The 25494-nt window shown below is 48.1% G+C and overlaps 1 protein-coding gene across 1 annotated transcript; it reads left to right on the forward strand.

The window, feature by feature from the left end:
• The first annotated feature begins 348 nt into the window (after nt 1-348).
• TSKS (testis specific serine kinase substrate) lies at nt 349-25443 on the forward strand. The gene is made up of 11 exons (XM_066265266.1): nt 349-518; nt 899-1124; nt 19037-19132; nt 19341-19424; nt 19743-19826; nt 20707-20993; nt 21368-21562; nt 21952-22125; nt 23171-23306; nt 25044-25168; nt 25287-25443. Exons 1-11 carry the CDS (start codon nt 349-351, stop codon nt 25441-25443), a joined length of 1734 nt encoding a protein of 577 aa, XP_066121363.1.
• Nucleotides 25444-25494: the final 51 nt, after the last annotated feature.

Genomic DNA, 25494 nt, shown 5'->3' on the forward strand with positions numbered 1-25494 from the left:
CTTCTCATCACTCTCCCTTCCTGCCTATCCCCATCTGCCCCCCTACCCCCACTATAAAAAATAAAATAAACATTAAAAAAAAAAAAACACCTCCATTGTGATTCTGAAGGGAGGGACATATCCAGGTAGAAACAGAATTTGGACAAGAAGAGTTCACTGACACCCTCTGTGGGGGGCATGCTAAGCCAGCACCTACCCCTTTTCCTGTGGCCCCCCCCATTAATGAGGCCCAGTGGTTGGGTCCTTTATGAGGCAGACTCCTGGAGACAGGAACTTTGAGGGTCAGTGGTCAGAATAGGTGGAGAGTCTCAGAGGAAGGAGCCCCCAGGAGCAGGGCCCCCACACGCCATGGCCAGCGTGGTGGTGAAGACAATCTGGCAGTCCAAAGAGATCCATGAGGCTGGGGACCCCCCCGCGGGGGTCGAGAGCCGCACCCAGTTGGTCCCTGAGGCTCCTGGGGGGGTGACCAGCCCAGCCAACGGGATTGCAAAGAAAAAGAAGGCCGTGTCATTCCACGGGTGGGTTTGTCATACCCTGTCAGGGCTGGTCCTAGAACCCAGCACTGCCTCCAACAGAGTAGGAGTCCCACCTCGCCTTGGGTGCTGGAGGAAAACGGGGGGGGGGGACAGAAGGGGGCAGAGGAGCGGCAGACAAGAGGACAGTGGCAAAGGAGAAATACAGAGAACAAGAGAGGGAGGTAAAGAGGAAGAAGGAAGTAGAGACCTAGGGAGGGAGGTAAAAGTCAGTGGAGAAGGAAAAAGTCAGAAGGGGGGACATTAAAGGAAGAAGAAGAAAGTGGACAGACAGTAGGGTGAGGTTGGAGTCAGAGAGTAGGTGAGGAGAGAGGGAGGCAGGAGGGGCCATACCCACTGAGGCCACTGCCTGTCTCTCCTCCCAGGGTGGAGCCTCGAATGTCCCACGAGCCAATGCACTGGTGCCTGAACCTCAAACGGTCTTCGGCCTGCACCAATGTGTCCCTGCTCAACCTGACCACCGTGGACCCCACCGACTCCTCCCTGACAGAGTCTATCACGGACGACAGTAGCCAACTGGCACTACCCATGCCCCCTGCCTCCCTCACCCCACCCTGGGCTCCAGATGACCCAGATATCACGGAAATACTGGTGAGGGGCCCCCAGCTGGGGAAGATGGTCCTCACCCTGGTGAGAGGCAAATCCTGAGGATGGAGGGGTGTTTTCTTGGTTCTGGTCACTTTTCAAAGCCTGGAGGAACTGTCTCCTCCTCGCCTAACAACCAGCTGTGAATCTGCCCCACCTGTGCTGCTCGATGCGTTGCCTAGGAATTGGTCTTTAGTTCATTCAGTCACTTCCCAAAGCCCTGGTGGGGCAGGGGCCACAGACAGGAGTCAGGCAAGGTCCCTGCCTGAGAAAAGCTCCCAGTCTGTGGGGGTAACAGAAACAGACGGGGGTGTGCGTGTGTGTGTGTGATACATTCCCTAATGGGCGTCATACTAGGGATTCCAGAAAAGGGACCTGCAAACGAGGCTGGGAGTATCAGGGAAAGCTTCCTGGAGGAGACAGTGTTAGAACTGGGCTTTGACAGTGTGAAGGAGTTCTCTGAGGGGTTCATCTAAGGATCTGGGGCAAAATTGGGAGGTAAGCCCTTGGTGGGTAGCTCAGTTGGATGGAGCATCCTCCTGATAAGTCAAGGTTGCAGGTTCGATCCCCATTCAGGGCAATACAAGAATCAACCAATGAATGCATAAATAAGTAGAACAACAAATCAATGTTTCTCTCTCTCTCTCTCTCTCTCTTCCCCCTCCTTTGGCTCTCTTCTAAAATCAATAAATAAAATTTAAAAAAAATTTTAACAGGCCTAACCAGGCGGTAGTGCAGTGGATAGAGCATAGGACTAGGATGCAGAGGACCCAGGTTTGAAATCCCAAGGTCACCGGCCTGAGTGCGGGCTCATTTAGTTTAAGCACAGCTTGAGCCCACAGTCACAGGCTTGAGCCCAAAGTCACTGGCTTGAGCAAGGGGTCACTTGATCTGCTGTAGCCCCCCAGTCAAGGCACATATGAGAAAGCAATCAATGAACAACTAAGGAGCCACAGCGAAGAGTTGATGCTTCTCAAATCTCTCCCTTCCTGCCTGTCTTTCCCTATCTTTCCTTCTCTCTGTCTCTGTCATACGGAAGGTGAGCAAGATCTACAAGAATTTAGAGAACTCCCAACTGAAGGAGAGTACTACAACTGGGCTCTTTTAATTCTTCCCCCAACCAACTCCCCTCTGCCAGGCTTCCCCTAGGCCAGACCCTCAACTGGGCTTGATGTCGACACTGAAAATCACACAAACAATAACCACGCTCATAATGATGCTAATAAGACTTTCTAGCATTTACTGAGCACTTTCTATGTTCCAAGAGCCTCAGTTTCCTCATCTGTAAAATGGAGATGCATTTGTTTGTTCTTTAAATATTTTAAAATTATTGACTGATTTTAAAGAGTAAAGGCGAGAGAGGCATCAATTGTCGTTCCACTTATATGCATTCATTGGTTGATTCTTTTTTTTTTCCTATGTATGTGCTCTGACTGGGGATCAAGCCCACAACCTTGGCATGTCTGGATGATGCTCTAATGAACTGAGCTCCCTGGCCAAGGAACAGATATTTCTTAAATGCTTACAATGTGCCAAGCACCGGTGTAGGAGCAGAAATATTGCAGTAACCAAGACAATATAACCATATTCTGGATATAACCATACTCACATCATGCAGTTGTCATGACAACAACATGCAGTTCATTCATATAAAATGTTGAACACAGTAGTCAGCAATAAGCTCAGAGTAAGTGTTGGTTGTTGTTATCATTACTATCTAGTCCCCATTTCACAGATGAACATCTTGAGGCCCCAAAAGGTTAAAGAGCATACCCAGGATTAGCAATTTGAAAGTAGTGGCGCAGGCTTAGCAGTCAGGGGTAGGGATGCGGACACCCTGCACTGATGGAGCAGAGGTCACTGTGGGAGCCCTAGACAGGGAGACCTTGGCCCAGGCAGCCATGATCAAGGAAGGCTTTCCAGAAAAGGCAAAACACAAGTTGGATCTCGAAGATAAGGAAGGTGTTCCCAGGCAGAAGAGAGGGAAGGGTGTTCCAGCTAGCTGGGACCTATGCAGAGGAACAGGGGTTGAAAAGAACCCGGGGAATGGGGGTGATGGCATGTTGTTCCCAGAAGCTGGAGTGTGGTGTATGAGAGAGATGAGGCTGAAGAGGGACAGAGCACAGGCCACACAGGCTGAGAAGTGTGGGTGTTCTCCTGTCAGCAATGGGGAGCCACTGAAGGTTTATGGGCAGGGTAGAGGGAGGAGCCACTTAGGAAATCATTCCCACTTACTGAGCATCTACTATGTGCCAGGCACTGTGCCACATCTGTATGGTGGGGGAACTCATTTTCCTCCCTTTGAAGTTCTGTAAGGAAAGTGGTGTCATTATCAGCTTGAAGATGAAAAGAAAAGTAACAGGTCTAGCTTGACCTGTGGTGGCGCAGTGGATAAAGTGTCGATCTGAAATGCTGAGGTTGCCAGTTCGAAATCCTGGGCTTGCCTGGTCAAGGCACATATGGGAGTTGATGTGTCTTACTCCTCCCCCTTCTCTTTCTCCTCAAGAAAAAATAATAAGTAACAGGTCTAGAGAGGTGGAGGGACCTCTGCAAGCTTGGAGAGCTTGTAAGAAACAAGGTCAGGACTAGAAGAAAAACTGTAACAGAGGCCTTTCTTTCCCTGGCAGACTCCTCCGGGCTTGTGGGAGGCCTTCAAAGGGTGGAGACTGGAGGCAGGGGGGCTGGAGAGGAGGCTGGGTGAAGGTCCCAGGTAGGAGGGCCCAATGGAGAGCAGGGAACAGGGTAGGCAGAGCCTGGTGGGAGGATTGGCCCGGAAGACATCCCCCCTCCCCAGGCAGAACACTTCCCTCCCTCTCTCTACGAGCAGGGCTCAGACAGCACTCGCTGAGATTTGCCTCGCACCAGAGCTATTTCTTAGTCATGTCCCCCAGAGGATTGTGACACATGAGAAAGAACCCTGGGCAGCTGGGATCAAGGCCTGATGCCAGCTCACTGTGGGGCTGCAGGGAGCATTGGCCCCTCACAGGGCTTCTGGTTCCTTCTCCACCATGAAAGGGAGAGAGTATGTCAGCCAGCACCTCGGGGTATGTGCCAGAAAACTGAGGGTAGACAGTGAGAACACATATCCACACTCAGCACCTGAGCGACATCAGGGGAGAAAGCTGGAGATAGGCAGAGAGCAGGGAACAGAGACCCAGAGAAAGGGGCAGAGACCCAGGGAGGGGGCACGGAGATCCAGAAAGACAAAGGGCAGACACCAGAGAAAAAGTGGGACAGACAACTAGAGAGAAAGGTTAGAGAAATGGGGCATGGAAACCCTGGCATAGAGACAAGTTCAGACTGGACAGACACTGGGAGAATGATGAAGCAGACGGCTTTGGCTTCTTTTTCTTTCCTTCTTTTTTTTTTTGTATTTTTCTGAAGTTGGAAACGGGGAGGCAGTCAGACTCCCACATGCGCCCGACCGGGATCCACGGGGCATGCCCAACAGGGGGCGATGCTCTGCCCATCTGGGTCGTCGCTCTGTTGCAACCAGAGCCATTCTAGCACCTGTGGCAGAGGTCACAGAGCCATCCTCAGCGCTGGGGCCAACTTTGCTCCAATGGAGCCTTGGCTGTGGGAGGGGAAGAGAGAGACAGAGAGGAAGGAGAGGGGGAGGGGGGAGAAGCAGATGGGCGCTTCTCCTGTGTGCCCTGGCCGGGAATCGAACCAGGGACTCCTGCACACCAGGCCGACGCTCTACCACTGAGCCAACTGGCCAGGGCATCTTTCTTTCTTTTTTGAGAGCAACAGGGAGAGAGAGACAGAAACATCGAGCTGCTCCTATATGTGACCTGGCTGAGGAATCAAACCAGTAACCTCCACGTTCCGAGAAAATGCTCCAACCGAGCTATCTGGCCAGGCCATTTTTTAAAAAATTGATTCTTAGAGAGAAAGAGAGGAAGGGAGAGAGAGGGGAGGAGGAAGAAAAGCATTCATTTGTTGTACCACTGAGTCGTGCACTCATTGGTTGCTTCCCCTGTGTGCCCTGACTGGGGATCAAACCTGCAACCTTGTTGTTTCGGGATGATACTCTTAACCGGCTGAGCGAACCAGCCAGGGCCAGCTTTGGCTTCTGTCTTAGCAATGACATCTTTATGAGGCCAAAGGATGCAACTGAAAAGGTGGTGTTGCTGCCTGACCAGGCGGTGGTACAGTGGATAGAGTATCAGACTGGGATGCAGAGGACCAAGGTTCGAGACCCCGAGGTCACCAGCTTGAGCACGGGCTCATCCGGTTTGAGCAAAGCTCACCAGCTTGGACTCAAGGTTGCTGGCTCAAGCAAGGGGTTAGTTGGTCTGCTGTAGCCCCCCGATCAAGGCACATAAGAAAAAGCAATCAATGAACAACTAAGGTGTTGCAACGAAAAACTGATGATTGATGCTTCTCATCTCTCTGTTCCTGTCTGTCTGTCCCTATCTGTCCCTCTCTCTGACTCTCACTCTGTCTCTGTGTAAAAAAAAAAAAAAAAAGCCCTGGCCGGTTGGCTCAGTGGTAGAGCGTCGGCCTGGCGTGCGGGGGACCCGCGTTCGATTCCCGGCCAGGGCACACAGGAGAAGCGCCCATTTGCTTCTCCACCCACCCCTCCTTTCTCTCTGTCTCTCCCTTCCCCTCCCGCAGCCAAGGCTCCATTGGAGCAAAGATGGCCCGGGCGCTGGGGATGGCTCCTTGGCCTCTGCCCCAGGCGCTAGAGTGGCTCTGGTCGTGGCATAGCGACGCCCCGGAGGGGCAGAGCATCGCCCCCTGGTGGGCAGAGCATCGCCCCTGGTGAGCGTGCCGGGTGGATCCCGGTCGGGCGCATGCAGGAGTCTGTCTGACTGTCTCTCTCCGTTTCCAGCTTCAGAAAAATAAAAAAAAAAAAAAGGTGAAAAAGGTGGTGTTGCGTTTGGGGAAGGTCCATGAGTCAAGGCAGATGGACAGGTCGTTTTGTTTTTTTCCCTGCTTGGAAACCGTCCTGCTGCCTGTAGACTTCCCTGAGGCAGCTAAGAGGTTTTGGTTCTTTGATCCCATTCTATTGTACTTTTTTTTTCCTAATTTTTTTTATTTTTATTTATTTATTTAGTTTTTACAGAGACAGTGAGTCAGAGAGAGGGATAGACAGGGACATACAGGAACAGAGAGAGATGAGAAGCATCAATCAGTTTTTCGTTGCGCATTATAATACCTTAGTTGTTCATTGATTGCTTTCTCATATGTGCTTTGACCGCGGGCCTTCAGCAGACCGAGTAACCCCTTGCTGGAGCCAGTGACCTTGGGTCCAAGCTGGTGGGCTTTTGCTCAAACCAGATGAGCCTGTGCTCAAGCTGGCGACCTCGGGGTCTCGAACCTGGATCCTCTGCATCCCAGTCCGATACTCTATCCACTGTGCCACCACCTGGTCAAACAAATTGTACTTTTTTTTTTTTTTTTTTTTTTTTTTTTTTTTTTTTTACAGAGGCAGAGATAGACAGGGACAGACAGACAGGAACGGAGAGAGATGAGAAGCATCAATCATCAGTTTCTCGTTGCGCGTTGCGACTTCTTAGTTGTTCATTGATTGCTTTCTCACATGTGCCTTGACCGTGGGCCTTCAGCAGACCGAGTAACCCCCTGCTGGAGCCAGCAACCTTGGGTCCAAGCTGGTGAGCTCTTTGCTCAAGCCAGATGAGCCCGCGCTCAAGCTGGCAACCTCGGGGTCTCGAACCTGGGTCCTTCCGTTTCCCAGGCCGACGCTCTATCCACTGCGCCACCACCCGGTCAGGCAAATTGTACTTATTTTTAACAATGCTAATACTAGGCACTATGCTTGGCTCACGGTCATGACTGCTGACCCAGCCTCATTGCCATCTGAGCCAGGTATTATCATTGCCATTTTATAAAAAAAGAAATTGAAGCAGACTTAAAATAAGGAATTTGGTTGCTAAGTCACAAGGTGTGGGTGGTCAAGGAGGGCTTTGGCCCTAGATCTCTGGCTTCCCATCATGCCATTCACTTCTCAGGCAAGGATGATGGGTTCTGCCTTCACCATGCCCCTCCTCTGTGCTCAGTGAAGCTAAAATACACCTCCAGGGACCCCAGAGGTCCTTTCTCAAAGAAATATTGACCAAGGGCCTTTCTGAGCCAGCCTGCATTTCTCTCAACAGCATTCCTCCCTGTGAAAGTAGATAGTAGTCCCATCCCCATAGTATGGGTAGGAAAACAGGTAGAGAGGTGAAGTCCCCTCTCTGAGGTCCCACAGTAAGTGGGAGAACTGAATTGACCCCAGGACTTACTTTCCTAGTTTCCCAGAACAGCTGGGAAAGTCAAGACCTTTAAGGTCTTTGGTTTTAAAAGATCACTTTGTGTATCAGTTAGCTATTGCTGCAAAACAAATTATCCAAAACTTAGAGCAAAAAACCTGTAAAGGCTCATCCAGCTGGTTCTAGCTTAGGGTCCCTCATGAGGTTGCAGTCAAAATTTCCGCAGGGGCTGCAGCCATCTGAAGGCTTGACTGAGGCTGGAGGTTTTACTTCCAAGATGGCTCACTCACATGGTTCTTGGTTCATGGCCACAGTTCCTCACCACATGGGCCTCTCTAGAGAACCTGCTTCAGATATGACAGCTATCATTCTCCAGGGTAAGAGAGAGCAAAGCAGGAAGCCATGGTTCCTTTTAGGAACAAGTCATATACCATCTATACTGCCTTATTATATTTACTAGGTTTAAGTCACGAAGTCCAGCTTACACTCAAGTTTAGGAGAATAAGGCTCACATTTTAGAGGGGCATCAAAGAATGTATGGATATATTTTAAACCACCATGGATTTTTTTTTTTTTATCATTGACAGGTAGGGAGGCAGAAAGGCAGACTGCCACATGTGCCTCAATTGGGATCTACCCAACAAGCCCCCCACTGGGTGATGCTCTGCCCATCTGGAGCCACTGCTCCATTGCTCAGCAACCAAGCTATTTTAGTGCCTGAGGCAAGGCCATGGATCCATCCTCAATGCCCAAGCCAACTTGCTCAAATCTTTCGAGCCATGGCTGCGGGAGGGGAAGAGAGAGAGAGAAAAAGAGAGAAAAGGGGAGGGGCAGGGAAAGGGTAGAGAAGCAGATGGTCGCTTCTCCCGTGTGCCCAGACCAGGAATCAAATCTGGGACTTGCACATGCCAGGCCAACATTTTATAGCTGAGCCAACCAGCAAGGGAAAACCACCATGGTTTTGTGATTTTGTAGATGCCTTTCATCAGGATGAGGAAGTTTTATTCTATTTCTAGTTTGAGTGCTTTTTTTAAAAAAAACATTTTTATGTTACATTTTTTGAGTTATGCTTTTTATTTTGTTTTTATTTTTTCATTTTTTTTTACAGAGACAGAGAGAGAGTCAGAGTGAGGGATAGACAGAGACAGACAGACAGGAACGGAGAGATGAGAAGCATCAATCATTAATTTTTCGTTGTGCATTGCGACACCTTAGTTGTTCATTGATTGCTTTCTCATATGTGCCTTGACCGTGGGCCTTCAGCAGACCGAATAACCCCTTGCTCGAGCCAGCGACATTGGATCCAAGCTGGCGAGCTTTTTGCTCAAGCCAGATGAGCCTGCGCTCAAACTGGCAACCTCAGGGTCTCTAACCTGGGTCTTCCGCATCGCAGTCTGACACTCTATCCACTGCGCCACCGCCTGGTCAGGCTTGAGTGTTTGTTTTTTTTGTGTTTTTTTTGTATTTTTCTGAAGCTGGAAACAGGGAAAGACAGTCAGACAGACTCCTACATGCCCCCGACCGAGATCCACCCGGCACGCCCACCAGGGGCGACGCTCTGCCCACCAGGGGGCAATGCTCTGCCCCTCCGGGGCGTCGCTCCGCCGCGACCAGAGCCACTCCAACGCCCGGGGCAGAGGCCAAGGAGCCATCCCCAGTGCCCGGGCCATCCTTGCTCCAATGGAGCCTCAGCTGCGGGAGGGGAAGAGAGAGACAGAGAGGAAGGAGGGGGGGTGGAGAAGGCAATGGGCGCTTCTCCTATGTGCCCTGGCCAGGAATCGAACCCGGGTCCCCCGCACGCCAGGCCGACGCTCTACCGCTGAGCCAACCAGCCAGGGCCAGGCTTGAGTGCTTTTATCATGAAAGAATGGTGGATTTTGTCAAAGGCTTTTCCTCAATTGATATGATCTTGTGTTTTTCCCTTTATTCTACTATTACTTTAATTTGTTTTTAGTTTATTTATTGATTTTTAGAAAGAAGAGAGGATGAAAGTGAGGGAGAGAAAGGAGGGAGAAAACAGGACGCATAAACTCATAGTAGTTGCTTCCTGTATGTGCCTTGACCAGGTAAGCCCAGAGTTTTGAACTGGCAACCTTAGCGTTCCAGGTCAAGGTTTTATCCACTGTGCCAACACAGGTCAGGCACATTGATTAATTTTTATATGTCAAACCAACCTTGCATTCCTGGGATAAATCCTACTTGATCATGGTGTATAATTCCTTTTATATGTGGCTGAATTTGGTTTAAGATTTTGTTGATTTTGATTGCCTTCAGAAGGGATACTGGTCTGTAGTTTCATTTTCTTGTTATGTCTTCGGCTTTGGTAACAGGGTAGTACTAGCCACATCAAATCAATTAGTTCCCTCCTTTTCTATTTTTTTGGAAGTTTGAGGTAGAATGGTAGCAATTATTTTTTTTTCTTCTTATCCAGTCTTCTTCTTCTTTTTTTTTTTTTACAGTGATTAAAGCCTTTAAGCAAACTCTTGGCCAATACAGCAAGAATCCATAAAAGAGTAGTGTCCTTAATATGTTCACCAAGTCCAAGTTGGCCCCAACACCATGCCAAATCCCTAAAAAATGCAACCCAATTCCAGTTTAGTTTGTTAGGAGCTGTCACTAGGAGCAGGAGTCCTGGACAGGTCCACCTCCAGGAAAAGTCCGCATGGCACTGGAATTGTCACAATTCTATACTTTGTAGCTCACGTCCAAGTCCCATTGACTGCTGCTTCTAGCTGGTAATGATTCAGGTAGACTGGAAAGGCCAACTGCAGCATGTATGGAGATGGAGCTTCTGTTCTCCTCTGCCTGGAGAGATGAGACCAGGGTGCTTTTCCCTGGAGCTCTGCGACTGTGGCTTGGTAAAGAGAACCTTGGGATACACTAAGCAGTCTCGGTGTGGCTTCTTCAGTGTTCCTTGGTTGAAGAGTCCTCTTAGTTCAGTCCAAAGTTGGTTTTTCCAGATGATAGTTCTTAAAATTATTCTGTAATCCACTTTGGTTCTGGGAGGTTGATATTGGTACGTCCGCCTACTCCAGCGCCATCTTCTCTTCTCCGCAATTATTTTTTTTAGTGAAGCCATGTGGTAATGGACTTTCCTTTGTTGGAAGTTGGATTTCTTTTGTTGTTGTTGTTGTTGTTGTTATTTAGTGACATTTTAATTTTTTTCTTTTCTTTTTTTTTCTTTTCCAGAGACAGAGAGTCAGACAGAGGGATAGACAGGGACAGACAGATAGGAACGGAGAGAGATAAGAAGCATCAATCATCAGTTTTTCATTGTCGTTGCAACACCTTAGTTGTTCATTGATTGCTTTCTCATATGTGCCTTGACCACGGGCCTTCAGCAGACTGAGTAACCCTTTGCTCGAGCCAGCGACCTTGGGTTCAAGCTGGTGAGCTTTCGCTCAAGCTGGCGACCTCGGGTCTTGAACCCGGGTCTTCTGCATCCCAGTCCGACACTCTATCCACTGTGCCACCGCCCGGTCAGGTGGAAGTTGGATTTTTAAAAAAGATTTTATTAGTTGATTTTAGAGAGAGAGAGGAAAGAGGGATGGAGAGTGAGAGGTATCAACTCATAGTTGCTTCACTTTAGTTGTTCATTGCTTTTATGTGCCTTGACCAGGCAAACACAGCATTTCAAACCAGCAAGCTCAGTGTTCCAGATCAATGCTCTATCCACTGCGCCACCATGAGCCAGGCAGAAGTTTGATTGTTAACGCTGTCTCTACTTGTTATGGAGATATTCTAAAGTCCTAGTTCTTCCTGAGTCAGTTTTGGTTGTTTGCATTTTCCTAGGAATTTTTCCATTTTATCTATGTTATCAACTTAATGGCATACAATTGGTCATAGTATTCCCTTATAATCCTTCTTCTTCCTGTAATATCAGTAGTAATGTCTCCTTTCCCTCTTTTTTTTTTTTTTTTTTTTTTTTTGTATTTTTCTGAAGCTGGAAACGGGGAGAGACAGTCAGACTCCCACATGCGCCCGACTGGGATGCACCTGGCACGCCCACCAGGGGCGACGCTCTGCCCACCAGGGAGCGATGCTCTGCCCATCCGGGGCAGAGGCCAAGGAGCCATCCCCAGCGCCCGGGCCATCTTTGCTCCAATGGAACCTCGGCTGCGGGAGGGGAAGAGAGAGACAGAGAGGAAGGAGGGGTGGGTGGAGAAGCAAATGGGCGCTTCTCCTATGTGCCCTGGCCGGGAATCGAACCCGGGTCCCCCGCACGTCAGGCCGACACTCTACCACTGAGCCAACCGGCCAGGGTCTCCCCTTTCCCTCTTGATTTTAGTAATTTGAGTCTATCTTTTTCATGGTCAGGCTAGCTAAAGATTTATCAATTATGTCGATCTTTTCAAAAAACCAACTTCTCATTTTGTGGATTTCACATGTTTTCCTATTCTCTATTTTGTTTTGGGTTTTTTGTTGTTTTTCTTTCTTTCAGTGAGAGAGCAAGAGAGGGGCAGACAGGGACAAACAGGAGGAGAAAGAGATGAGAAGCATCAACTCATACATGCAGCACCTTAGTTGTTCATTAATTGCTTTCTCATATGTGCTTTTGTTTTTATTTTTTATTGATTTAAATTTATTGTGTTTACATAGATTCAAGTGTCCCACCAAATACATCCTCCCGCACTCCCGAATTCCCCTCAACATCCTTCTTGCCCCCTCCCACAACACCCTCTCTGCTTTCCTCCAGGATTTGCTCTTCTGCTCTCTATAACGCTGTAATGTATATATAATTTCACCAAGCTCTTTCCCTTCTCTGATCCCATCATCTCATCCCCTTTCCCTCTGTCCACTTTCCCACTGGTCCCTTTGATTCCTCCTCTGCCTCTATTCTGTTCCTCAGTTCACATTGTTCATTGGATTCCTCATATGAGTGAAGTCATATGATATTTTTATTTCTTGCCTGGCTTATGTCACTTAACATAATAGTTTCCAGGTCCATCCATGTTGTTGCAAAAGGTAGTATTTCCTTCTTTTTCATGGCCCCATAGTATTCCATGTGTATATGTAGTACAGCTTTTTAATCCATTCGTCCACTGAAGGACACTTGTGCTGTATCCAGATCTTCATTATTGTAAACAATGCTGCCATAAACATGGGGGTGCATTTCTTCTTTTGAATCAGTGATTTGGTGTTCTTAGTATATACTCCTAAAAGTGAGATGGCTGGGTCAAAAGGTAGTTCCATTTTTAATTTTTTGAGGAATCTCCATACCACTTTCCACAGTGGTTGCACCAGTCTGCATTCCCACCAGCAGTGCAGGAGGATTCCCTTTACTCCATATCCTCACCAGCACTTAATTATGTTTTGTTTTGTTAATGTGTCATTCTGACTAGTGTGAGGTGATTTCTCATTGTAGTTTTAATTGCATTTCTCTAATGATTAGTGATGTTGAACATTTTTTCTTTTGCCTATTGGCCATCTGAATGTCCTCTTTGAAGTGTCTATTCATTTCTTTTGCACATTTTTGATTTGATTATGTTCCTTGATTTCTTTTATCAATGTTTTATCATTTTCTGAGTACAAGTCTTTAACCTCCTTGGTTAAATTTACAGCTAGGTACTTTCTTTGTTGTTGCAGCAGTAGTGAAGGGGATTGTTTTCTTAATTTCTCTTTCGGACAGTTCATTGTTGGTGTATAAAAATGCCACTGGTTTTTGAATATTAATTTTATATCCTGCCACCTTGCTGAATTAATTTATTAGGTCCAGTAGTATTTTTACTGAGACTTTAGGGTTTCCTATGTACAGTATCGTCAACAAATAATGATAGTTTCACTTCTTCTTTTTCAGTTTGGATGCATTTCTAAAATCTTAAATCTACGTTTCTCTTTACTAGATTCCCCACCCCACCTCTTGTTCTGTTTACAACAGGACCGTTAACATTTCTTACATCATTGGTTTGGTTGTAATAAATTCCTTGAGGGTTTTTTTTTTTTTTTTTTTTGTACGGGAAGCTTTTTATTTCTCCTTCTATTTTAAACGATAGCTTTGCTGGATAAAGAAGTCTTGGTTGTAGGATCTTGTTCTGCATTAATTTTGAATATTTCTTGCCATTCTCTTCTCGCCTCAAGTGTTTTTGTTGAGAAGTCGGATATCATCCTCTTGGGGTCTCCTTTGTAGGTGATTGACTGCTTTTCTTTTGCAGCTTTTAGTACTCTTTCTTTATTTCTTAGCTTTGGTTTTTTAATTATGATGTGTCTTCGTTTAGGTTTATTTGGGTTCCTTTTTAATGGGATTCTCTGTGCTTCTTGAACTTGTGTGACTTTTCCCTGCATCAATTTCGGGACATTTTCAGCTATGATTTCTTCAATCAGGTTCTCTTTCCCTTGTTCTTTCTCTTCTCCTTCAGGAACCCCTATGATGCAGATGTTGTTTCTCTTCCTATTGTAACAGAGCTCTCTTAGAGTTTTCTCAGACATTTTGATCCTCTTTTTCTTTTACTGTTCTGCTTCCGTGCTTTTGCTTATCTTGTCCTCTAAATTGCTGATTCGATCCTCTTTTTCATCCCACCTGCTTTTCATTCCTTGTAGTGTAGTCTTCATTTCTGATATCGTGTTTATCATTTGTCTGATTCTTTTTTATGATTTTAATGTCCTTTTTGATGCCCAGATATCTCATTGTTTAGGTGCTCATGTTGTCTATCTATGGTTGCTCTAAGATCCTTGAGCATCCTCACAATCATTATTCTAAACTCTGCATCCGGCATCTTAGTTATTTCCATTTCATTCAATTCTTTTTCTGAGGATTCCTCTAGTTGATTTATTTGAATTGCACTTCCCTGTCTTCCCATTTTGTCTCGATATAGACTGCTCCTTCAAATATGTTGTTTGTGTAGCTGAGTATACCGTTGGTGTTGTCTGACACTAACTTTCAGTTGTTTAATTTCTAAATCTTCCTGGGATGGCTTCAGCTGTTTGTAATCCGCTGTGGGCTACTTGTCTGCTGCTACTGCTCTTTTTGCTGTTTGTGACTTTTTCTATGCCTTAGCTGGGTCAGGTGTGAGGAGCCTTTCCTTAAGATACCACTCTAACTATGGTTGTTAGGTCTTGAGCTGATGCTCTGTATCTGGCTGCTGGATTTACCGGCCCTGGAACTCACAGGCAAGAAACTGGTGAAGACCAGTGGGAGTCACCACTTTTGACTGGCCCTCAGCAACCTTCTTGAAGCTACAGGAGATCCAGAATCATCTTCTCTTCATCCAACACCCAATCCTGCACATCAGCCATCTTGGGCTGCTCTGGCCCAGCCCCTCATATGTGCCTTGACAGAGGGGCTACTGCCAAGCCAGTGACCCTTTGCTCAAGCCAGCGACCTTGGGCTCAAGCCAGTGACCTTGGGCTTCAAGCCAGTGACCATGGGGTCAAGCCAGCGACCATGGGGTCATGTCTATGATCCCATGCTCAAGCCAGCAACCCCACACTCAAGCTGATGAGCCTGCACTCAAGCCAAATGAGCCTGTGTTCAAGTTCGCAACCTCAGGGTCTTGAACCTGGGTCCTCAGCATCCTGGACTGACACTCTATCCACTGGACCACCACCTGATCAGGCAGCTTTTCATTTTTTGATGAAGGCATTTAGTGTTCTAAATTTCACACAAAGTATTGCTTTCCATAATCTCATAAGTTTTGGCTTATTGTGTTTTCATTTTTCTGCACCTGAAAGCATTTTATTATTTCCTTTGTGATTTATTCTTCTACCCATTGGTTGTTTATGAGTGTACTGTTTCATTTCCATATGTTTGTGTGTTTCCCAAATTTCTTTCTGCTATTGATCTCTAAGTTCATTCCACTGAAGTCATCAGGGTGAAAAACATACTTTGTATGATCTCAATTTTTTAAAATTTATTGAGACTTTGAGAGCATTTAATGTGCATCTGAGAAGAACATGCTTGCCTGACCAGGTGGTGGCGCAGTGGATAGAGCGTCGGACTGGGATGCGGAAGGACCCAGGTTCGAGATCCCGAGGTCGCCAGCTTGAGCGCGGGCTCATCTGGCTTGAGCAAAGAGCTCACCAGCTTAGACCCAAGATCGCTGGCTCCAGCAGGGGGTTACTCGGCCTGCTGAAGGCCCGCGGTCAAGGCACATGTGAGAAAGCAATCAATGAACTAAGAAGTCGCAACGCACAACGAGAAACTAATGATTGATGCTTCTCATCTCTCTCCATTCCTGTCTGTCTGTCCCTGTCTATCTCTGCCTCTGTAAAAAAATAAATTAAATAATAATAATAATAATATTCTTATAAAAAAAAAAAGAACATGCTTTCTGCTATTGTTATGTGGAGTGTTCTTAGAGGTGTCTGTTAGGATTGGTTGAATTATAATGTTGTTCAAATTCTCCATCTCCTTGCTGATCTTCTGTCTAGTTGTCCTATTGAAGTCAACAGTTAATGTTGAATTGTCAATTTCTCCCTTCAATTTTGTCAGTTTTTGCTTCACGTGTTTTGAAGTTGTTATATCTTCTTGATGATGTAAACCTTACAGTTTTTGCCATTTTTTAAATTGATTTATGGATGGTTGAAATTTTGGGGGTTTTCACACCACCATTTTGCTGTTGCCTTAATACAGTATTTCTTACCACAGTTATTCTCCACAGAAATCATGCAAGAATTGAGATGTCACCATCTTACAATGCAGAAAACCTGTTCTCTCTCTTCTCTTTGTGTATCAATTCAGCAATTGTGAAAGAAACTAAAATTACCCGTGTAAGGAAGGTAGTTTATTTCTCCCATAAAAGCCTCAACAAGTATAGTGGCCTGCTCTTCAATATGGGAAGGTACAGGTTCCTGGGTTCTGGTGGTTCAGCTATTAAGTCACAAGTTTGGCTGCTGTAACAAAAAGACACAAAATAGCACAGCTTAAACAAGATGGAAAATGTTATGTCTTCTGTGTCAGTCTTTATAGGTGATTGGAGTCCAGCATAGTGGCTCCACAGAGTTGGGACTTAGGCTTCTTCTCTCTTGTTCTGTCTTCCATCTCATGATCCAAATGGCTACCTAGGCTCTAGGAACCAACTTTGCATTCCCACCAGTTGGAAGAATGAAATGGTGCCATTCACTCTCCTTTCCATTTATTTATTTATTTATTTAATTATATTAGAGCGAGAGGAGAGAGAGAAAGACAAAAGACATAGAGAGAATAGGGGGAGGAGCAGGAAGCATCGACTCCCATATGTGCCTTGACCAGGCAAGCCCAGGGTTTTGAACCTGCGACCTCAGCATTCCAGGTTGATGCTTTATCCACTGTGCCACCACAGGTCACACACTCCTTTCCCTTCTTAAAGGCATGACTTGGAAAGTGTCTTCATTATTCCCACTTACATTTCACTGCCCAGAACTTAGTCACATGACCATGCCTAGCTGCAAGGGAGTCTGGGAAATGTTGTCTTTAGCTGGGAAGTCATGCAGTGGTCGGCAAACTCATTAGTCAACAGAGCCAAATATCAACAGTCAATTGAAATTTCTTTTGGCCCTGGCTGGTTGGCTCAGTGGTAGAGCATCGGCCTGGTGTGCAGGAGTCCCAGATTCAATTCACGGCCAGGACACACAGGAGAAGTGCCCATCTGCTTCTCCACCCCTTCCCCTCTCCTTCCCCTCTCCTTCCTCTCTCTCTCTTCCCCTCCCACAGCCAAGGCTCCATGGGAGCAAAGTTGGCCCAGGTGCTGAGGATGGCTCCATGGCCTCTGCCTCAGGCGCTAGAATGGCTCTGGTTGCAACAGAGCAATGCCCCAGATGGGCAGAGCCTCACCCCTTGGTGGGCATGCTGGGTGGATCCCGGTCAGGCTCATGTGGGAGTCTGTCTGACTGCCTCCCCGTTTCCAACTTCAGAAAAATAAAAAATAAAAAAATAAAAAAGAAAAGAAATTTCTTTTGGCCTGACCAGGCGATGGCGCAGTGGATAGAGCGTCATCGGACTGGGATTCCGATGACCCACGTTTGAGACCCCGAGGTCTCCAGCTTGAGCGCGGGCTCATCTGGTTTGAGCAAAAGCTCACCAGCTTGGGCCCAAGGTTGCTGGCTCGAGCAAGGGGTTACTTGGTCTGCTGAAGGCCTGCAGTCAAGGCACATATGAGAAAGCAATCAATGAACAACTAAGGTATCGCAATGCGCAACAAAAAACTAATGATTGATGCTTCTCGTCTCTTCATCCCTGTCTATCCCTCTCTCTGAATCTCTGTCTCTGTAAAAAAAAAAAAAAAAAAAAAAAAAGATTTCCAATTTTTTTTTTTTTTTTGTATTTTTCTGAAGCTGGAAACAGGGAGAGACAGTCAGACAGACTCCCGCATGCGCCCAACCGGGATCCACCCGGCACGCCCACCAGGGGCGACGCTCTGCCCACCAGGGGGCGATGCTCTGCCCCTCTGGGGCGTCGCTTTGCTGCGACCAGAGCCACTCTAGCGCCTGGGGCAGAGGCCAAGGAGCCATCCCCAGCGCCCAGGCCATCTTTGCTCCAATGGAGCCTTTGCTGCGGGAGGGGAAGAGAGAGACAGAGAGGAAGGAGGGGGGTGGGGGTGGAGAAGCAAATGGGCGCTTCTCCTATGTGCCCTGGCCAGGAATCGAACCCGGGTCCCCCGCACGCCAGGCCGACGCTCTACCGCTGAGCCAACCGGCCAGGGCTAGATTTCCAAATTTTTTAAACTTAAACTATATAGGTAGGTACATTCCTTATTGAGGTAGTGCCCGCACATGGTATTTTGTGGAAGAGCCACACTCAAGGGGTCAAAGAGCCGCATGTGGTTCACAAGCCATAGTTTGCCGACCAGGGTACTAGTCTATCTTTTCTCTAAATGTGGAAGGGCTGAGAGTGGAACCTGACACATGATCCCCCCTGTGCCAATTTGGCCAAAATCACAAAGTATTTTATGGTGATAAAAGGTAGTGATGATCACAGGCCACATAGAGATGTCCTTGTACTTCTAGGTACAGAGCACATGAGGTGGCCTTGTCATGTTTTAATTATTTATTTATTTTTTATAGAAAGAGAGAAAGGCAGAGGAGAGGAACAGGAAGCAACTTGTAGTTGCTTCTCGCATGTGCTTTGACAGGCAAGCACAGGGCCTCGAATCAGCAACCTCAGCATTCCAGGTTGATGCCTTATCCACTGCGCCACCACAGGTCAGGCAAGGCCTTGTCAGATTTTAAACCCAGAGCTTAGGTCACTTTGTGTGCTTTGTACTTGTAAGTACAAGCAACATTCCCTCTCTGAGCCTCACTTGCCAAATGGGCCAAGTAACCTTAACAAATGTGGTTGTGATGAATAAAAGAAAATGTATATAAGTGCTTGCCTGGTGCATAGTGAGTGCTTGTGTTGAAAAAGTGGGTTATCTTTAGAATTCCCCAGTGCCTGGAGACAAAGTCTGAGCATGTGTTTTATCAGCTTATTTTATTCACATCTGTGTAACCCAAAGGTGTTTATCTCAGTGTTTGGTTGAGACCGTATTCCTTCCCCCTGTGTCTGAGTACCCCCTTCCCCTACTCCCTCTGGGTATACTTATTTTTCTTCCCTTCCACCAAAGGTTTTTGGAGCAGGAATATCAAGAACCAAAGAGATGCAGCCTGGCCCAAGGTCACAGGGTCACGCAGCCACACCAGGGCAGAATCATGGTGTAAACTGAGCCTCCTTCCAGTTCTGGACTTTTCCTTGGGGTTGGGGTTTGCTCCCACACACCAATGACCTACCTGTCTCCCATTCTTCCCCAGAGTGGGGTCAACAGTGGACTGGTTCGTGCCAAAGACTCCATCACCAGCTTGAAGGAAAAGACTACCCGGGTTAATCAGCATGTGCAGACACTGCAGGTATGAGGGAGACCGACCCCCAAACACCCTCCTCTTCTTCCAGGGCTACATTGCTCTTTTAGGCCCCTCCTCCAACTCAATACACCCATAGCCCAGTTGGTGGGGCACAGGCTCAGAAAAGAAAGCAACCTTCCCAGGCCCAGCCTCTCCCCTGCATGGGGTATCCCCTTGTGGCCTTGGCTAAACCCTCCTCCCTTCTGTGCCCCAGAGCGAGTGTTCTGTGCTGAGCGAGAATCTAGAGAGAAGGCGACAAGAGGCGGAAGAACTGGAAGGGTACTGTAGTCAACTCAAGGTGAGCTGCTGGGGGCATGAGTGCAGTGAGGAGAAGGGAGTGGACTTAGAAAGAGGGAGGGAGGAAGACAGACTGGGGAGGAATGGAATGGGTGGACATGAGAGGGTGGAAGAGTGTAAGGTTGGAGGTAAAAGCCATCTCTTTAACCAAGAGAACCAGGCTCCTAAGGGACAGACCTAATACACAGAGGCAGAGGCTGGAGGGTGAAGTAGGTATACCTTGTGTCAGGGTCAGAGCCCACATGGAAATAGAGGGGGAGGGCTAGGAGGTGGAACTGGAATGGGAAGACAGCGCCCCTGCGCTGATGTCCTACCTCAGGAGAACTGCCGGAAGGTGACCCGGTCGGTGGAAGATGCTGAAATAAAAACCAACGTCCTGAAGCAGAACTCTGCCCTGCTGGAGGTAACGGGGAGGGTGTGCCAGAATTTGGGAAGAGAATCAGATGTACAAGGTACATGATTAAATTTCAAGTGGAACTTTCCCACCTACTACTACCCTGCCTGTTCATGGTCATGGTCATACTTTATGTGCAGTAATATTCAGGTCCCAGAGAGAGGGACTTGTGTTGGACTTCGAGTGGGAATGTGCATGGTGTTCATATGCACACACATTTGGGAAAAGCTTCAATTGTTCTTCATAAACAGGAGGGACTGGAATCCTCCACCCTGCAGGACTGGAGTGGGGGGTGGAGAGCATTAAGGAAGTAGCCATTAGGACAGTGGCAGTCAACATGGTCCCTACCGCCCACTAGTGGGCATTCCAGCTTTCATGGTGGGCGGTAGCGGAGCAACCAAAGTATAAATAAAAAGATAGATTTAACTATAGAAAGTTGTTTTATAAAGATTTATTCTGCCAAACAGTGAAAATCCAACATAAAGTACTCAGTAAGTAATTATTATTATATGCTTTAACTTGCTGTAACTCTGCTTTATAAATTTTAGAAAGTAAAGTGACTTCCCTACTTTATAAATCACCATTACTGTGGAACTGGTGGGCAGTTAGAAAATTTTATTACTAACAGAGATACAAAAGTGAGCGGTAGGTATAAAAAAGTTGACTACCCCTGCATTAGGAGGTTAAAGTAGTTGGACTTCAAATGGGAGAAACGTCCCCAGTAACAGCAAACAGGAGTCCATTCAGATTCCAAGCCAGACTTCCCAATATCCTGTCCCCCACATCCACTTATTTTCCAATTTCAGGGATTCATTGGGTGGATTTGGGGGTGTAGGTAGTTACGGGAGGCAAAGGACTGAACGCAGTAACCCTGTCCTTCCTGGCTCAGGAGAAGCTGCGCTACCTCCAGCAGCAGCTGCAGGATGAGACCCCTCGGAGGCAGGAAGCCCAGCTGCACGAGCTGGAGCAGAAGCTGGAGGCCGGTCTCTCCCGGCAAGGCTTGGGCCTTGCCATCCAGCCCCTGGGCTGTTCCGGTGCAGCTGGGAGCCCTGATGATCCCTCCCGACCACGCAGCCTAGGCACAGGCAGCTGGGGAATGGGGCCCCGAGCAGGGGAAGGCCTCATCATGAATGAGCAGGAGTTGCAGAAGGTGTCTGCCGGCCTTGAGGAGCTGAGGTGAGCGGAGTCCAGGGCTTGGAGCCCGGACGTTCTTATAGGGCAGGGCCTAGGGGGTGGACCCTTGAAGAACCTAGGAGGGAGTGTCATGGGGGCGGTGACCTCTACGGACTGGACTTCGAAGAACTTAGTTTTGAGGCAGTGTCTGCAGCAGCTGATGTGGGGCTGAAGAGCAGGATAAGCAAAGGGCCAGGATTCCTGATAAGGAGATCGAGGCAGGATTCCAGAGGACGTGGGAGGATTCCATGAAATGGACAGGACGAGACAATCTGGAGACTGGGTGGGTCAGGAGCCATGGACCTGGCCTTGAAGGGGTACACGTCTACTCCCGGCGAGTCTACTCCTTAGCCCTGACCCGTTCCTTACCCCTACAGGAGAGAGGTGTCCTCATTGACCGCCAGGTGGCATCAGGAAGAAGGGGCAGTGCAGGAGGCCCTGCGGCTGCTTGGGGGCCTGGGTGGCAGGCTCGATGGCTTCCTGGGCCAGTGGGAGCGGGCGCAGCGTGAGCAGGCGCAGAATGCACGGGGGCTGCAGGAACTGCGGGGCCGCGCGGATGAGCTGTGCACCATGTAAGTGCCAAGGCGCGGGGTGGGGCTGTGGGGGGGCGTGGCCCTGTGGTTAGGGGTGGGCCAATCAGCTTAGACCAAGAGGGCTAGACCACATACTGACACGAGGGAGCTCCTAGGGAGGGGCTTGCCATTCTCGGCTGAAGAGAGGAGTCAATTGGAGAAGAGTTTTTTTCCATACCTTTAAAAAAGGACAAAGGGCAAAGCCAAGTAAGAATAGGGAAATCCATTTAGATAACAAGGGGAGGTATTCTAGACCTTAGAACCCAAAAGGAAGAACCGATCAGAGCAGAGAGAAGCAGGGCATGGCAGGGTATTGTGGACTTGCGGGTCATGGGCACAGCCTTGCTAGGAATGGCAACCTCAGAACACTGGTTATTCTCACGTTTCAGGATGGAACGGTCAGCAGTATCTGTGGCTTCACTGAAGGGTGATTTGGAAGGGTTGAACCCAGTGAAACCGATTCTGGAGGAGCTGGGACGGCAATTTCAAAGCTCTCGAAGAGGGTCTGACCTCACCATGAACATGGATCGGGCCTCCCAAGGCTCCTGTACCCGCTGTGCCAGGTAAGGGGCCCAGGCCTGGCCTCGAGTGCATTCATTGAAGACAAATTATTAAAAGAGATGGGCCTTTGCCTGACCGGACAGTGGCGCAGTGGTTAGAGCGTTGGACTGGGATGAGGAGGACCCAGGTTCGAGACCCCGAGGTCGCCAGCTTGAACGCGGGCTCATCTGGTTTGAGCAAAGCTCGCCAGCTTGGACCCAAGGTCGCTGGCTTGAGCAAGGGGTTACTTGGTTTGCTGTAGCACCCCGATTAAGGCACATATGATAAAGCAATCAATGAACAACTAAGGTGTCGCAACGAAAAACTGATAATTGATGCTTCTCATTTCTCTCCATTCCTATCTGTCTGTCCCTATCTGTCCCTCTCTCTCTGACTCTCTCTCTGTCTCTGTAAAAAAAAAAAAAAAGAGAGAGAGAGAGAGAGAGAGAGATGGGCCTTTGGTGAGAGTGGGAAGGAAGGTATTTCATTGTTAGAGACAAGGCATCCCTATGCATTAGGACCAACTAATCCTGGTGCATTACAGAAGCCATATTTCTTCCCTCCCTACAAGGTGGAGTCAGTATCTTGTGCAACACAAAAAAGACTTGATATATCTCAAGAATCCTGGATTTCTAGTGCATTGTGGGAAGGTTGGAATATGGTACTTGGTGGGAGGCTGGGTTTCTCCATGAACCATCAGGAAGGTAAGACCTTGGTGTCTTGGAGAACCAAGGGATTCCATGATCAGTTCATATTAGGAAGGGGAAGGATTTCCAGTACAACGTGGATTAAGGTTTAACTTAGCCCAATTGTGGGAAATATGAGTTTTTGGTGAACTGAGGGCCCTCTGGTGCCATTTCAGAGTGGGAATTCCCAGGCACTGTGGGAATTCCCATGCTATGGAAACCAAAGGGTATCTCATGAACGGTAGGTTGGCCCCAGTGCATGGTAGTAAGGTTGTATGGGCACTTAGTGGAAAGAAGTCCTGGGTGGAAGCTGGGCAGGTAGGCATCCTGGGAATTAAGTTAGTATTAGGCCTCTTTCAACTGGTGACTATCCCTCCCCCAGCCAGGGGCCACAGTTGTCCACGGAGTCCCTGCAGCAGCTGCTGGATCGTGCGCTGACCCCATTGGTGGATGAGGTGAAACAGAGGGGCCTGGCTCTTGCTTGCCCCAGCTGCCAGAGGCTACACAAGAAGATTCTGGTACCAGGGACCATAGACCACCATGCCCCACTTTTCTATCAGGGCAGGGGGAGGGGAGCCCCAAGCACAAGACACTGCTGGTGTGTGGCCATATGGGAACTGCTGAGCTGTGGGCAGCAGATGTTGGGGGAACAGGGGTCTCTAATGCATGGGGTGGGGAGGGGGCAAGCAGTTTCAAACCTTGACTTTACAGACACATTTTGAAGGGAATGTCAATTTGTGGACATTTTAAAAACCAACACAGGTTCCATTGGTCAATCATTTTGGAACCTTGGGTGATGAACATTGCCCAAAGCATGATGGGACATTGGATATGGGCCATTGTGGGACACAGGAGACAGACAGACTCGTGTACAGCTTCATGGAATACAAGCCTAATTTTCTGTAGACCTTGAGAGAGGCCACACGTTATAAGGAGTTGTTGAGGTCAGATGGGATCCAGCGAATGTAAGTCCCAGTAAGCTAGTGAATTTTGGGAAACAGAGCCACAGCTCTCCTTGGGGGTTTGCACCACAGACTCAAGCCCAGTAGGTAATGGAACTTGAGGCCTGTGTACATTCTGAAACATAAAGATCCTCATGTATTATGGGATATGGCCTGGTGATGGGATGGAAGTTGCAGTGGGTGAGACAGACAAGTAAGGTATTATGGAACACTGATGTTGCAGAGCTATGTAGCTACAACATGGGGCCTGGTGCCTTCTGAGATTAAAGAATCAGGGCACTAAGAACTTCTATTGCAACAGAGATGCTGGTCTATAGATAAGGAGGCATGAGGCTTATAAATTATGAGATGTAGAAGGTCACCACGTGACAGGGTACTGAGGCTCAGATACATATCCAATACATGATGGTGCATGGGCATTTGGGGAAAACAGGAAATGCTGATTTAACACTTGTTGGTACCTAGAAGGCCAGTGAATTAAGGGATAGGCGGTGGCACAGATGCAGTTTCAGCACACGATGTATACTGCTCACAAAAATTAGGGGATATTTGCCTGACCAGGCGGTGGTGCAGTGGATAGAGCATTGGACTGGGATGCGGAGGACCCAGGTTCAAGACCCCGAGGTCACCAGCTTGAGCGCGGACTCATCTGGTTTGAGCAAAGCTCACTAGCTTGGACCCAAGGTTGCTGGTTCAAGCAAGGGGTCACCCGGTCTGCTGTAGCCCCACGGTCAAGGCACATATGAGAAAGCAATCAATGAACAACTAAGGTGTCGCAACAAAAAACTAATGATTGATGTTTCTCATCTCTCTCCGTTCCTGTGAGTGTCCCTATTTATCCCTTTCTCTGACTCTCGCTCTGTCTCTGTAAAAAAAAAAAAAAAAAAAAAAAAGGGGAATATTCAAAAATGAATATGAAGCAATAAAATAAGCATTTGATTTTTTTTATTAAACAATAACATCAGAAAAGCAAATGACAAGTCAAAGAAAGTTGTTTGATTATGCAAATGAGATGCAAAACCAACTTTATTTCATTGGTGAAAAGGCACTATACAAAAGACAGAAAATACTGGAGTATCTGCATGTTCCCTGATCCTCTAATTTTTGTGAACAGTTTAATTTGGAAGGCCTGTGCAATGTGGGACGCTGGGGTCCGCGGGAGGCATGCTGGGATACACTGGGGGAGGAACGTGGGCCCCACAGGCCCCTGCCCCTTGCCCTCTGCGATCCAGCTCCCCCTCCACCCCTAGCTCAGTCAGGCAAGCCCAGCCGCGCCCACACTCCTCTCCCCAGGAGCTGGAGCGCCAGGCCTTGGCCAAACACGTCAGGGCAGAGGCCCTGAGCTCCACCCTTCGGCTGGCCCAAGACGAAGCCCTGCGGACCAAGAACCTGCTGCCGATGGACAAGATGAAGCCGGAGTGAGAAAGGAAGCTGAGGGCATGGGAGGAGGGTGAGATCTTGGGGGTAGGACCTGAGTCACCCCCTCCACCAGCCCCATGGCATCTGGCCCCACCAGCACCAACTCTGTCATTACAGGGAGAAGGTGGCCTCTCTGGACTACCTGCACTTGAAGATGTGCTCCCTCCACGATCAGCTCAGCAACCTGCCGCTTGAGGGGTCTGCAGGGACAATGGGGGGAGGAAGTGCTGGGGCAGCTCCCCCAAAACGTGGGGGCCCACCCCCTGAACAATAAATGGCTTCTCATGCTGGCATGAATTGTTTCCATTTTGGCGCCAAAAACTGG

The sequence above is a fragment of the Saccopteryx bilineata genome, chromosome 3 (genome assembly GCF_036850765.1).
Source record: "Saccopteryx bilineata isolate mSacBil1 chromosome 3, mSacBil1_pri_phased_curated, whole genome shotgun sequence".
Classification (NCBI taxonomy): Eukaryota; Metazoa; Chordata; class Mammalia; order Chiroptera; family Emballonuridae; genus Saccopteryx; species Saccopteryx bilineata.

Coding starts and splice junctions, on each gene's coding strand:
- TSKS (XM_066265266.1), top strand. CDS start 349: ATGGCCAGCGTGGTGGTGAAGACAATCTGGCAGTCCAAAGAGATCCAT. Junction 19,827..20,706: donor AGAACTCTGCCCTGCTGGAG/GTAACGGGGAGG, acceptor TTCCTGGCTCAG/GAGAAGCTGCGCTACCTCCA. Junction 20,994..21,367: donor GCCGGCCTTGAGGAGCTGAG/GTGAGCGGAGTC, acceptor TTACCCCTACAG/GAGAGAGGTGTCCTCATTGA.